We start from the raw sequence: 15253 nt of genomic DNA on the forward strand, positions 1-15253 counted from the left end.
TGCCAAATGAGTGGTTTTTCTGCCTGCCAGTTGTCATTACAGTGCAGCCTGTGCTGTTTTAAGGCTCAGACCTTAGCTGCCTCAATGCATCAATGTGTGCGTGCCAAAACAATGCTTTTCTACAACAAATGGGGAGTGCTGGAAACTCAGTGAGCTCGGCAGTTATTGGTTCTACCAAAAAAAATGAAAGTTCAGAAAGATTTGGGCTCTTTTTTTTAGGATTGCTGATTAGATTGGTACTTTTGGAACATCCAAGGATAAATGCTCCCTGGTTTCCCTCAAAATTTTACAATCCAGTCTATTTTCTGCAGAGTGCATTAATTCACAATGAGTGCTAAACTGGTTGCCAATGTTTCATCTCTGATTTTGTATGTATTTTCAATTTTTACTTTTAATACTTAAGCCTTTTGCTGTTTTACTGTTTAAGCAATAACTATGCAATTTGCATGCAAAACCTTCATAGAAAGTTGAGCATTAGAGTGTTTCTCTAACACAGCGTTCTGATTAGATTCTCTGCAGTGTGGTAACAGGCCATTGGGCCCAACCAGTCCACACCGACCCTCTGAAGAGTAACCCATTCAGACCCATATTCCTCTGACTAATGCACCTAGTACTATGGGCAATTTAGCAAGACCAATTCACCTGACCTGCACATCGAAACCAGAGCAAATTTGCACAGACACGTGGAGAATGTGCAAACTCCACACAGCTGGAATCGAACCTGGGACCCTGGTGCTGTGAGGCAGCAGTGCTAACCACTGAGCCACCGTGCCGCTGGAATCATTTTTCCACTTATCTCTGCAGGAATTGGCATTCCTGGTTGACACTAGCCTCAGATACTAAACCTTTTCCTGTTTCCTGCCCTTTAGCAAAATTTCCCAGGTGTCACCTTTGTGCAGTGTGGTGCTGCATAGTTCTTGGGCCGGTTAAGAATTTATTTTGTGCTGACCGTAATTTTGAATAACCTAAAAATAAGGGTGAAGCCTTACAGGGCTGAGGTCAGGAAGTGCTTAGATAAATCTCTCAAAAATCTGCTAAAACTTTCAAAACACAGATTGGTTCGTCTTTTTTAGACAAGAGCATTAACAGTATGGAACCAAAGATCTAATTGAATGACAGAATGGGACCAAGATTTTGAATGACATTGACTGATGTCTAACTGCAATGTTACAAATGTCTCACATATCACTTTGATGTATTCAAGAGAACTGGTATGAAAGACAAAAACAGGCTCCATGTGATGTTTCATTAATATTCACTTGAATTGTGGAGAAACAAGGTTATGCATTATAAGAGAGAAAGTATTAATACTTTATGCACAGATGTTTAAAATCAGAGGATGCAGTTTCTATATGGCTAGTGTTTTGCACAATCTTCCAATGGATTTACATTTCTTCACTTGGTGAAATCACTTCATCTTCCACTTCATGAGAATACCACACTACCCTTGTAGATAAACTTGTAAAAACTGTGAAACGTTTTCCAGGTTTATTATGCTTAATTGAATTTAATGCTGTTATTTCATAACAAGAGGAATTGAGTATAGAAGCAAAGCGGTCCATCTACAACTGTACAGGGCCCTGGTGAGACCACACCTGGAATATTGTGTGCAGTTTTGGTCTTCAAATTTGAGGAAAGACATTCTGGCTATTGAGGGAGTGCAGCGTAGGTTCATGAGGTCAATTCCCGGAATGGTGGGACTATCTTACACTGAAAGATTGGAGCGACTGGACTTGTATACCCTTGAGTTTGGAAGGCTGAGAGGGGATCTGATTGAGACGTATAAAATTTTTAAAGGATTTGGCACTCTGGAGGCAGGAAGCATGTTTCCGCTGTTGGGTGAGTCCCGAACCAGAGGACACAGTTTAAAAATAAGAACAGAGTTGAGGAGAAACTTCTTCACCCAGAGAATGGTGGTGTATGGAATGTTCTGCCCCAGAAGGCTGTGGAGGCCAAGTCTCTGGATACTTTCAAGAAAGAGTTGGATAGAGCTCTTAAGGATAGTGGAATCAAGGGTTATGGGGATAAGGCAGGAACAGGATACTGATTGAGGATGATCACCCATGATCATAATGAATGGTGGTGCTAGCTCGAAGGGCAGAATGGCCTACTCCTACACCTATTGTCTATTGTCTATTATCTATTGTCTGTCTGAACATGTCTACAGTCTAGACTGTAAATGCTAATGAATATTGTTATGTTACTATAATCTACAGGCAGATGAAGTCAAAACAAGATGGTCCTGGGATTTATAATCTTACACTCTGCCTATACATTTTAAACTCTTCAAGGTCTTACTAGGTTTTCTGCTAAGCATTGTTAAACAATATGATAACATTTTCAGCAAACTCTGCGTCAGATTCCTCACAATGGTTATGTGTGTTTTGTCTGTCATTCATACTATCATTCATTTTATATTATTTTCTTTTCCCAGGCTCACCTTGTAATTGTTCACTTATCTATTCATTTATCCATCAAATCTCTCAATCCATCCAAATCTTTCTGTATTTCATAGATCATGGAATCTCTCCAGTGAGGAAGCTGGCCATTCAGCCTATCAAGTCCACACTGACCCTCTGAAGAGCAGTCCACCCAAACCCACTCCTCCTATCCTGTTCCGGTGACTGTGCATTTCCCATAGCTAATCCACCTAGCCTGAACATCCATGGATACTATGGTCAATTTAAAATGGCCAATCTACCCAACCGTCACATCTTTGGACTGACCTGTTTGGATGTTCTCTCTTCTTTCCTCTAGTTTTGTGTATCAAAACTAGGTTACTGTCCCCAAAACAAGACGACATTAGCAAATTATCTGCTTCATGTCTTCGAAAAATGGGCCACACAGTTTAGGTTCTTTGTCAATGACAACAGAAGGGACAAGACATACCAACCTTTCTTCTGAAACCACACTTCATCAATGAAAACTGAGTGTTCTGTGAGAGTTGGCTTTTCAGATCCTACCAGGTTGCTATCTTGCTGGTAAATTGTCTGATGACATGACCAATGGAGTGCCACAAGGATCGGTGCTGGGTCCTCTACTTTTTGTCATTTACTTAAAAGGTTCGGATGCGAGCATAAGAGGTACAGTTAATAAGTTTGCAGATGGCACCAAAATTGGAGGTGTGGTGGACAGCGAAGAAGGATACCTCAGATTACAACAGGATCTGGACCAGATGGGCCAATGGGCTGAGAAGTGGCAGATGGAGTTTAATTCAGATAAATGCGAGGTGCTGCATTTTGGGAAAGCAAATGTTAGCAGGACTTATACACTTAATGGTAAGGTCCTAGGGAGTGTTGCTGAACAAAGAGACGTTGGACTCCAGGTTCATAGCTCCTTGAAAGTGGAGTCGCAGGTAGATAGGATAGTGAAGAAGGTATTTGGTATGCTTTCCTTTAATGGTCAGAGTAGTGAGTACAGGAATTGGGAGGTCATGTTGCAGCTGTACAGGAGATTGGTTCGGCCACTGTTGGAATATTGCATGCAATCCTGGTCTCCTTCCTATTGGAAAGATGTTGTGAAACTTGCAAGGGTTCAGAAAAGATTTACAAGGATGTTGCCAGGGTTAGAGGATTTGTGCTATAGGGAAAGGCTGAATAGGTGAGGGTTTTTTTCCCTGGAGCGTCAGAGGCTGAGGGGTGACCTTATAGAGGTTTACAAAATTATGAGGGGCATGGATGGGATAAATAGACAAAGTCTTTTCCCTGGGGTTATGGAGTCCAGAACTAGAGGGCATAGGTTTAGGGTGAGAGGGGAAAGATATAAAAGAGACTTGAGAGGCAACTTTTTCACACAGAGGATGGTACATCTATGGAATGAGCTACCATAGAAATGGTGGAGGCTGGTACAATTGCAACATTTAAAAGGCATTTGGATGGATATATGAATAGGAAGGGTTTGGAGGGATATGGGCCGGGTGCTGGCAGGTGGGACTAGATTGGGTTGGGATATCTGGTCAGTGTGGACGGATTTACCCGAAGGGTCTGTTTCCATGCTGTACGTCTCTATAACTCTATGACTCTAATTCATGTAGACTCTTTGTTATGTATTAGGCTTAATGAGTTTTAAATACAGTTGGAAAGAAGCTACTTGAACTCCTGGGCCTCAAGAAAGGGAGTAATATTTTTGCAATTCATAGTCACACAATAGATGGTATTTTAGGTCTTAGGCCTGATGTGGCTCCTCATATACCTGTATTTCAGGTGGTAGGAAATTGTGGGTGGACTCGAAACACCAATTATAACCGATTGACTAGCGATAAATCAAATTAAACTCAGTCATTCTGCACATATCATTCGAGCAAGAGGTCATGCAGAAATATTTCACATCAGAAGGAAAGAACTGACATTTATCAAGCACCTTTATCCTCAGGATGCTCTAAAGTATCTTATAGTCAATAAAGCATTTTTAAATGGAGTCAGATTAGATTAGATTCCCTACAGTGCGGAAACAGGCCCTTCAGCCCAACAAGTCCACAACAACCCTCCGAAGAGTAACCCATCTAGACCTATCTCCCTCTTACTAATGTACCTAGCACTATGGGCAATTTACCATAGCCAATTCAGCTGACCTGCACATCTTTGGACTGTGGGAGGAAACCGGAGCACCCAGAGGAAACCCATGCAGACACGAGGAGAATGTGTAAACTCCACACAGACAGTCACTTTGTGCTGTGAGGCAGCAGTGCTATCCATTGAGTCACTGTGCAGCCCCCGAGTCACTGCTGCAATGTAGGACAGCCATTCTCAGTGGGGGTCATATGGCCACTGTAGGGGCCCTGGCACATTTGAAAGGGTCAACAGACTGAAAACCATGAGAAGGGGAGCCCCAAGAGTTTATGGGGGTCCTGAGATCTGAACCAATGAAATACCCATTACTGGATTAGTGGTGCTGGAAGAGCACAGCAGTTCAGGCAGCATCCAACGAGCAGCGAAATCGACGTTTCGGGCAAAAGCCCTTGCCTAACCTAATTTGGAGCCCGATATCATGAAACCTCCAGAAAAGCACCAAGTTCAAGGATTGCATTAGGCCTGATAGATGTTTAATTTTGTACAGTTTATTTTTAAGTTTTATCCAGTATGTCAGAATGTTCAGGTTTTCTTGGTGTTCAATAATAAATGATTTTCTGTCTGTCTGTTCGTGTTGTATCCCTGTTTGAAAGTGGGGCCCTGGAACCTGAGAAGAGCTCCCTAGAGGGGTCCATGGCCAAAAAGCAGTTAAGAATCACTGATGTAGGGGACATGGCACCCAATTTGTGTACAGCAAGCTCCCATATAAATGGCAATGTGATAATGATGAGATATGGTTTTATTAGTGAAATGAATTACTTGTTAAATAATGGCCCAGACACTGGGGATACTCCCCTGCTCATCTTCAGTTGTGCTATGGGAGATTGATGCAGGACCTCTCCTTGATTATGTCCATCTGAGTTGGAGAATGAGCCATTAACTTAAAGTGTCATCTGAAAGGAGACACCTCTCGACATGCCGCCCTCAGCACTGAACTGTTAGCCTGGCTTTTTTAAAACATTATTCAAGGGATGTGGGATTGTAGGGATTTATTCCCAGTCCCTAATATTCCCAGTCCCTACATGCCCTAATGAAGGTGATGATAAAACGCCTTCTTGTCCACTGCACTCCTTCTGCTGTAGGTATGTCCCCAATTCTCTAAAGAAGGAGTTTCAGGATTTTGACCCAGTGACAATGAGGAAATGGTGATATATTTCCAAGTCAGGATGGTGAATGGCTTGGAGGGGAACCTGCAGGTAGTGTGTTCCTATGCAGCTGCTGCCCTTGTCCTTCTAGATGGTGATGGTTGTGGATTTGGAAGCTGCTGTCTAAGAATTCCTGCAGTGGATCTATGATACACACTGCTGCAACTGAACGTTGATGATGAAGGAAGTGATCATTTGTGGATGTGGTGACATTCAAGCGGGCTGCTTTGTCCTGATGGTATTGAGGTTCTTGCGTGTTGTTGGAGCTGCATCCGTCCAGGCAAGGAGTATTTCATCACACTCCTGAATTGCACCTTGTCGATACTGGATAGCCTTTGAAGAGTCAAAGGCAAAGAACACCTTAAACACCCTTTCTGGTACTGACTCCTCCAATGGAGTCTCTAACTACTATGGGACACCCTGACAGCACACTGGAATAGCTAGTAGGTTTTGTGAGCTGCATTCCCAGGGGAAAGGAAAGCATGGAGCTCCATTGACTTGCTAAGCCACTATTGAATTTCAATGGGCTCAGGAATATTGGTTGTCAATTGGTTCATTAATTAACAATGCCTGTGGCAGACAGGGAATCCTACATTCACCCCTTCCATCCTGCAGCTTCTTTCTACTTCCTTGCTGCCTCTGGGAGATTGATGCAGGGCCTCTCCCTGATTAATTCAGCCTGGTCTCCATGGTTCCCACTATGATGGTCTCTATAGTTCTCACTATGACAGTCTCCATGGTCCCTACCATGCCAGTCTCCATGGTTCCCAATATGATGGTCTTTATGGTCCCCACCATGACTGTCTCCATGGTTCCACTATGATAGTCTGCATTAAATCCAGGCTCTCACCTTTCATTTGAAGTTGTTCTTTCCCCCTGCATTATCCATTTTCTGAGCCTCTACCCCTCTCATCTCACAGAAGCACTGAAAAGAGGAGCAGGAGTAGTCTATTAGGCCCTTCAAGATTACTTCACCATTCAATATGATTAGAGCTGACCATCCAACTCACTGAGAACACCTTTTCTGCATTTACTTTGTCTCGTTCTATTAGAATTTTATTGGTTTCTATAGAATCCTTCCCTCATTTTTATAAACTCCATTGAATATAGTCCAGAATAATCTAGTCTTTCTCCATAAGTCATTTTGGCCATTTCTTTCTCTCTCTCCCTTGTTCTTTCACTGTAGAGGAGATTTTCTCTTCCTACATGCCTGCATATCAAAGGGGTTAATTATACATTAAATAAAAGGACTTTGACTGCATAGAGTGATAATGTAACAAATGTAATCAGCTCCATTATATTGTAATATATGTTATATGATGCACTGTGATGTTCATTGAAGCAGAATAAATACCACATCAATTTAGTAAACAATATAGCGCTTGCCAGAGGGAGGGAGTCACTACAGAGAGAGGAAGTCTGTTTTACACAAAACATATTATGACAAGAATATTTGGTTCTGCATCATCAGGAACTGTTCCTTTAGTACACATCTCTTTTGGACTGCAATCATTCTAAGAGACATCATGAAAATTACGGCACAGGCTGTTCCACAAATCACATTGGTGTTGTTATTACACCTCTTCCCACCCTGCCTCCTGCATTACACCTCTTCCCACCCCACCTCCTGCAATACACCTCTTCCCACCCCACCTCCTGCAATACACCTCTTCCCACCCCACCTCCTGCATACCTGGATTACACCTCTTCCCACCCTACCTCCTGCAAAAATGCCATCCCGTATTCCCAATTCCTCCGCCTCTGCCATATCTGCTCCCAGGAGGACTAGTTCCATTACAGAACACACCAGATGGCTTCCTTCTTTAGAGACGGCAAATTCCCTTCCCATGTGGTTAAAGATGCCCTCCAACGCATCTCGTCCACATCCCACACCTCCGCCCTCAGACCCCACCCCTCCAACCGTAGCAAGGACAGAACGCCCCTGGTGCTCACCTTCCACCCTACCAACCTTCGCATAAACCAAATCATCCACCAACATTTCCGCCACCTCCAAACAGACCCCACCACCAGGGATATATATTCCTTCCCCACCCTTTTCCGCCTTCCGCAAAGACCATTCCCTCCATGACTACCTAGTCAGGTCCACGCCCCCCTTCAACCCACCCTCCCATCCTGGCACCTTCCCCTGCCACCGCAGGGATTGCAAAGCCTGTGCCCACACCTCCTCCCTCACCTCCATCCAAGGCCCTAAAGGAGCCTACCACATCAATCAAAGTTTTACCTGCACATCCACTAATATCATTTATTGTATCCGTTGCTCCCGATGCGGTGTCGTCTACATTGGGGAGACTGGGCGCCTCCTAGCAGAGCGCTTTAGGGAACTTCACCGAGACACCCGCACCAATCAACCAAACCGCCCCATGGCCCAACATTTCAACTCCCCCTCCCACTCTGCCGAGGACATGGAGGTCCTGGGCCTCCTTCACCGCAGCTCCCTCACCACCAGATGCCTGGAGGAAGAATGCCTCATCTTCCGCCTCGGAACACTTCAACCTCAGGGCATCAGTGTGGACTTCAACAGTTTCCTCATTTCCCCTTCCCCCACCTCACCGCAGTTCCAAACTTCCAGCTCAGCACTGCCCCATGACTTGTCCTACCTGCCTATCTTCTTTTCCACCCATCCACTCCACCCCCTCCCCGCCGGCCTATCACCTTCATCCCCTCCCCCATTCATCTATTGTACTCTATGCTACTTTCTCCCCACCCCCACCCTCTTCTCACTTGTCTCTCCACACTTCAGGCTCTCTGCCTGTATTCCTGATGAAGGGCTTTTGCCCGAAACGTCGACTTTACTGCTCCTTGGATGCTGCCTGAACTGCTGTGCTCTTCCAGCACCACTAATCCAGAATCTGGTTTCCAGCATCTGCAGTCATTGTTTTTACCTTGTTATTCGCTGTTCAACTGCAATTAAGGAAAGGGAAATATAAAATAAAGTCAGGAAATGCTCGGGATACTCAGCAAGTCAGGCAGTGTAGGGTGAAATAGAGTTGAAAATTTTAGGTTGATGGTCTGATGAAAGAATCCTGACCAAAATCTGAACACTCCCAGCATTTTTCTGTATTGATTTCAACAAGGTCTCCCTGCCCTCGCCTGATTGCCTTTCTGGGATGGGCTATGTCCTCAGCCAATTCCACAGTTTGAACACTTCTGCCAACTACTTTCAGGAAATGAACAACAAACTGGGTGACTGCTTTGCAGAACATACAAATTCTATCCGCAAAAAGGCCCTGAGCTTCCAGTTACCTTCCACTTTAACACATCACCCTGTTCCCTGGCCAACACCTCTATTTTGGGCTTGCCCAGTGACCCCAATGACAAATACTGGATTAGTGGTGCTGGAAGAGCACAGCAGTTCAGGCAGCACCAAATAACCCATTGTCAGCCATTAATGGTCCCCATTAGCAGCTAGCCATTCATTTTCCCGACTGACCATTACCCATGTCTTTGTCTGCTCAACTGCTTTTCTCTCTCTCTTTAGGCTCCATCTCCACCCATTGTTTGTTCCACCCCCTATCCCCACCCCATCATCAGCATAGAAACTAGCCCTTTCCTAGCTACAATCAATTCTGAAGTCGGGTCACTGGGCCCAAAACATTAACTATGCTTTCTCCCCACGGATGTTGCCAGATCTGCTGAGTTTTTTTGAGCATGTTCTATTTCCGTCATAGATTTAAGACAATCGGGAAAAGAATCAGTGGGTACCGAAAGAGAATTTTGAGTAAGATAGCAAGTTGATATTGGCAGAGCAGGCTCGAAGAGCCTTATTCCTTGTTTGTATGATTGTATCTGAATTCAATGCCTGATGGGCCAGTTAAAGTAGATTTAATAAAAAGAACTTGAATGTATATATTCAAAAAGGTAACATTCCCAGGGCTTTGGGAAAGAGAATAGAATCAGAAATCCAAGAATGCAGGAAAGATCCCAGATCACGAACCCACTCAAGTCGACCTACAACACAGACTACGTTGAGAGTCAATATATCATTTCAAATGCATGTCCCTTTAATCTTTTGCGATAACTTCTGTGTCTTATGGTCCTGCTTCACAACCACTTGAAGAAGGAGCAGTGCTCCGAAAGCTAGTGTGCTTCCAACTACACCTGTTGGACTATAACCTGGTGTTGTGTGATTTTTAACTTTGTCCACCCCATGCCAAAACCGGCTTCTCCAAATCAGAATAGAATAGAAGAGAATATCCTTTTATTGTCACATGGACTCCATTGTAGGTGTAAAGTGAAAAGCTTTTACGATGTCTGCCTTCTTATGGTGACATGAAGTCATAGAGTCATAGAGATGTACAGCATGGAAATAGACCCTTCAGTCCAACTTGTCCATGCTGACCAGATATCCTAAATTAAGCCAGTCACATTTGCCAGCACTTGGCCCATATCCCTCTAAAGCCTTCCTAATCATATACCCATCCAGAGGCCTTTTAAGTGTTGTAAATGTACAATCCTCCACCACTTCCCCTGCAGCTCATTCCACACACACACTAGCCTTATATTTCCCTTTTAAATTTTTCCCCTCTCACCTTAAACCTATGCCTCCAGTTTTGGACTCTCCCTACCCAGAGAAAAGACCTTGTCTATTTACCCTATCTATACCTCTCATGATTTTATAAACCTCAAAAGGTCACCCTTCATCCCCCAGGGAAAATGCCCCAGCCTATTCAACCTCTCCCTATAGCTCAAATCCTCCAACCCTGGCAACATCCTGTAAACCTTTTCCGAATCCTTTCAAATTTCACACCATCCTTCCTATAAGAGGGAGACGAGAATTGCATGCAATATTCCAATAATGACCTAACCACTGCCCTGTAAACCATGATCAAAATCTCGGGTTTGATACACCAGTCCTCAAATACACTTGCCATCAGTTGGCTGGTTTGCTCTATTTTTGTGTAAAATTCTATGTCAAGCTCAGTTGCATGACATGTGTCTCTTCAGCGCTAGGTATTCTGTTTTGGTTCCAAACTGTTTTTGCAGCCATACCCGTGTGCACATCCTTGTGGTATGGCCAAGATTTGGGGAGGTTGTCATTGCAGGGGCTGTGAAGGCTAGCTGGACTTCTGTACGTTCCATAGTTTGCAACCAGCTTAAAGTCTTTTGTTCTCAACAGAAGGGACTTGTACCAGATCACTTGGGCCAGTGTGTTAAAATCCTCGGGGCTACACAGTTGGCACGAACAATACTTTGTACTGAAGAAGAGCATCTGGTGCCCTCTCCTCTGACTAATCAGTTCCCCATTGTAGCAAATTTCCTGATGTATGGTTTTTTTTAATCCAGAGGTGCTGGATGTTTGGCCTTATATTCAAGGCTGAGACATACAGATTTTTTAATCAGGAAGGGAATCAAGGGTAATAGGTTAAAGAAAGGAAAGTGGACGTGAGGAATTTCAGATCAGCCATGATCTCATTGAACAGTGCAGCAGACTTGATGGGCTGAATGGCCGATCTCTTATGATTTTGTATGCCGTTCCCCCTTGCAATTAAGTCCCCATATTCCTAATTCCTTGCCGTACTGTCACACAAGCGTTTTGTTTTATTTTAATACTAACTTCACCTCAGCAATACCTTGCTATTCCTCCCACCCAAGTGGACTTTGTCACACTTGAATTGAATTGAATTGAATTGAATTTATTGTCATGTGTACCGAGGCACAGTGAAAAGTTTTGTCTTGTGAGCAACACAGGCAGATCACAGAGTTAAGTGGCATAGATAAGTAAATAAGAGGTAAACAGCAGCAGAAACAAAAACACAGGTACAGGGGATGTTAAGAGTTTGTGAGTCCATTCAGTATTCTAACAACGGTAGGGTAGAAACTGTTGCGAAACTGGCTGGGGCATGTGTTCAGGCTTTTGTACCTTCTCCCCGATGGTAGACGTTTTCCCATGTGAGATTCCATCTGTCCAAAATTTGAGTTTGATAAATTTGGAGTTTGAAACAAAAATAGCTGTCTGTTTAATTGTAGCTGGAGTTTGACATTTTCACTTGCTGGACAACATCTGAATCGGGAAGGGAATCAAGGGTTATGGGGAAAGGACAGGAAAATGGACATGAGGATTATCAGATCAGCCATGATCCCATTGAAGAGCGGAACAGACTTGATGGGCTGAATGGCCAATTTCTGAAGGTTTTGTACAAACTTGAGTGCTGGTAAATCCCCAGGGCCGTTCGGGTCTGAATGGGACATTGAAAGCACAATTTGTCTTTGCAACACGAGGTGGCTGATTATCACACAAAGCACGATTGGGTTGGATTTTTTTTTAAAACATCCATTTTGAAGGAGCTTCATGGGCAGGTGAACTACAACAGTGGTCATATGACCAGAAGCTCTGAGGCTGGCATTACATTGCACCAATGGACTAATGGTGCGAGTGAGAGTAGGTACACGAGCAAAGAAGAAGGAAACACAAGAAAGATTATTTAAATAAAGAAATCTCCGGTTGCTAGGCTACTGACAGTCCTGTTCTATGAACAGCGTGACCGGCTGTCTGGCTTCTCTCTCTCTCTCTCTGTGTGCGTGTGTGTGTGTGTAGCATCTCCTGGTAAAAGGCTCCACTTGCTTTAATGGTCAGCCCAGCTCAAGCAGGGTAGTAGGAAAGGGAGGCAGGTAAGACTCGCTCTGCTGCTCCCTCTCTGCTGATGGATCCCGAAATGGATGCTGGAATCCTCAAGTGGTTCACAGGGAACGAGGCAGAGGTAAAGGTAGGAGAGTTAAATGTTCAGCAAGGGATGAAATGACTGTGCTGCAGAGCCACATTTCCACTGCAAGCTGATATTGGCCTGTTGTGGGAAGGGATTGAGGCAGCCCAAGTGTGTGTTGTTTTCAATTGATTTGGTGCGAAATCCGAGTGTACATTTGAGGAAGGAAATTCTGAATTGTGTAAGCACGCTGCCTGCAATGAAGACCGGGATTGAAGGGTCCTTTGATATTATTTTTATTCCCCTCCTCCTCCTCCTCCTCCAGTATCTCCCTGGCTGCCCAAGATCTGCTTTTAGCACAGACTGGAATTGCTGCTCCTGCGGCGGTGTTAAAAATTCTCGCCGAGATTCCTGTTTCAGAGGCAAAATACAAGCGGTCTCCCCTCGCAGTCTGGAAGTCCAACTCTATTTATAGCGGCTGCAGTTGCTAAATCTGCCTCCAATCTCATGAATTTTCTCTCGCAGAAACACCTCAAATTCATGAACTGTTTGTATTTCAGGGAGACGTAAGGGATATGTACTGTATTCCAAAATGTTGTCTGTGTTCCAGCCAATTTTATCCCAGCAGCACAATTCTCAGGCTCTGCTGTGAGTTTGAGAGAGCAAGGTCGGAAACTGTTGGTCTCTTGTACAGCAGAAAAATTCTGTTTTGATCCCTGCTGTCGGCCAGTGAACTAACATCCTCTTTATGATGTGTGTTACACACACACACACATAAAAGCAAATACTAGCGAGGGATAACTTGCAGGAAGCGAGTAATAAATGTCACTGGCTGCCTATTGGCAGCACTTGTGCATATAAGAGGCAAAAACAAAACACATTCAGTCGATTAATAATTTCCTTTATTTCCTATTTTGTATGTTGTCTCCTTTCTGTGCTATTCCTGTCCAAGAGAGTAGATGGGGATTCATACATTAATATGGTTGGAGCTGTTAGGAAACCAGGCACAGCAAGATAAAAAATAACATTTGCAGAGCAGGTGAAATAATAGTGGTTTGGCACAGTGACTACCTGCAGCAGATGTATTCATTCACTGTCTTTATCAATGTCCAGACATCAAGGGACACAAGACCCAGCTGAAGCTTGGCCACTTTTTCATCTGAATAAAGGTTTACTTGTTCTCCCACCTACCAGTCAGGTCATGGAGAAGTAGTTATGGTAATGTTCCCTCTGATTTTCCTTCTCTGTTTTGGATATTGCTGGGATAAGGTGGATGTTAGGAATGGCTTCTGGCTCCCTCAGGTATCAGCCATGACTCAGCAGGTTGCGCCAGGACCTTTGAGTCACAAGGCTCTGTGTTTGGCTCCCACTCTGAGTTGAAGTACGGGTGTCCTGTGCTGACAGTCGGTGTGGTGCTGAGGGATTGCCGCACTGTCGGAGGTGAATGCTGTCATTCAGAGGAAATCTCAAACCACTTCCTTACTTGAAAGCTGTGATGGCATTATTGTGAGGAAGACCCAGGAGTTATCCTCAATATCCCTCCCAATCGACGTGCTAGAGGAAAAAAAAAACACAGATTATCCAGGCAGTGTCATTTTGTTGTCCGTGGCACTTTGCTAATTCCCTGCAGCAGTTGTCACATGTCAGCAGTCACTTTGTTTGACTAACTCATGGGAAATGGGTGATGCTGGCTGGCCTAGCATTTACTGCCCATTCCATGTTACCCTTGAGAAGATTGTGGTGAATTGCCACCTTGACCTGCTACAAGAGTGCTTCCTTGGCTGTTAACCACTTTCAGAAAACCCATCGGTGCAAGGCTCAGTAGCAGTCTCTCTGACTAAGTCCTGAGGAACAAAACTGGGTCTGCAACAGGTCCTGAGGTAACGACAAAAAGGGAAAAAATATGAACACGCTTGATGTCAACTTTACCAATCCACTTATCGCAGATGTGTCCATCCCTGACAGTATTGGTCGGATTGATCACCACACAGTCAATATAGAGAAAAAGCTTGCCCTCACAGTGAGGATATCCTCCATTGCACTTTGTGCACTACCCACTGAGCTAAATAGGATGGATGGTGCTGGAAAAGCACAGCAGGTCAGGCAGCATCCAAGGAGCAGGAGAATCGACGCTTCAGGCACGAGCCCTTCATCAGGAATGTGGAGGGGTTTATGCCCGAAACATTGACTCTCCTTCTCCTCGGATGCTGCCTGACCTGCTGTGCTTTTCCAGTGCCACCGTTTCCGATTCTGATTCTCCAGCATCTGTAGTCCTCACTTTCTCCTAAATAGTGCGCATGTCAAACAAATCTAGCAACTCAATGCTGGACATCCATGAGATGCTGTGGTCTGTCAGCAGCAACTGTACTCCCAACACTACCTGTAATCTGGTGATGATTCGGAGATGCTGGTGTTGGACTGGGGTGTACAAAGTTAAAAATCACACAACACCAAGTTATAGTCCAACAGGTTTAATTGGAAGCACACTAGCTTTCGGAGCGACGCTCCTTCATCAGGTGATTGTGGAGGGCTCGATCGTAACACAGAATTTATAGCAAAAATTTGCAGTGTGATGTAACTGAAATTATACATTGAAGAATTGATTGTCTGTTAAGCCTTTCATCTGTTAGAATACAGTGATAGTTTCACTTCTTTCATGTGTAAATCACAAAACCCTTTTTTTTAAAGTTGCATTCTCGGGTTAGCTGTTAACAATGGTGACAACTAGACAATATGTTGAAGGTGTTGGCCCCTTGTGTTCTCTGTCTATGACCTGATGTTTAGATTGATTCTAATCTAAAAAGTGAGATAATAGAGTTTTACATAAATTCATGCAGTTTTTGAGCTCAAGAGTTCTACATGAATTTATGTAAAACGC

General features: G+C 44.1%; 1 protein-coding gene across 3 annotated transcripts in view; it reads left to right on the top strand.

The window, feature by feature from the left end:
- wdr17 (WD repeat domain 17) overlaps nt 1–15253 on the top strand; it is a 166405-nt gene that overhangs the window by 12617 nt on the left and 138535 nt on the right. The window contains exon 1 of one of the 3 annotated variants that reach the window (XM_072594583.1): nt 12243–12438. The exons of the other annotated variants lie outside the window; for them this stretch is intronic. Coding sequence (XP_072450684.1) covers nt 12376–12438 — 63 coding nt within the window. The 5' untranslated portion in view covers nt 12243–12375. Of the gene's footprint in view, nt 1–12242; nt 12439–15253 lie in introns of those variants that run through there. 3 annotated transcript variants of the gene reach the window in all.

This window comes from Chiloscyllium punctatum, chromosome 2 (assembly GCF_047496795.1).
Source record: "Chiloscyllium punctatum isolate Juve2018m chromosome 2, sChiPun1.3, whole genome shotgun sequence".
Classification (NCBI taxonomy): domain Eukaryota; kingdom Metazoa; phylum Chordata; class Chondrichthyes; order Orectolobiformes; family Hemiscylliidae; genus Chiloscyllium; species Chiloscyllium punctatum.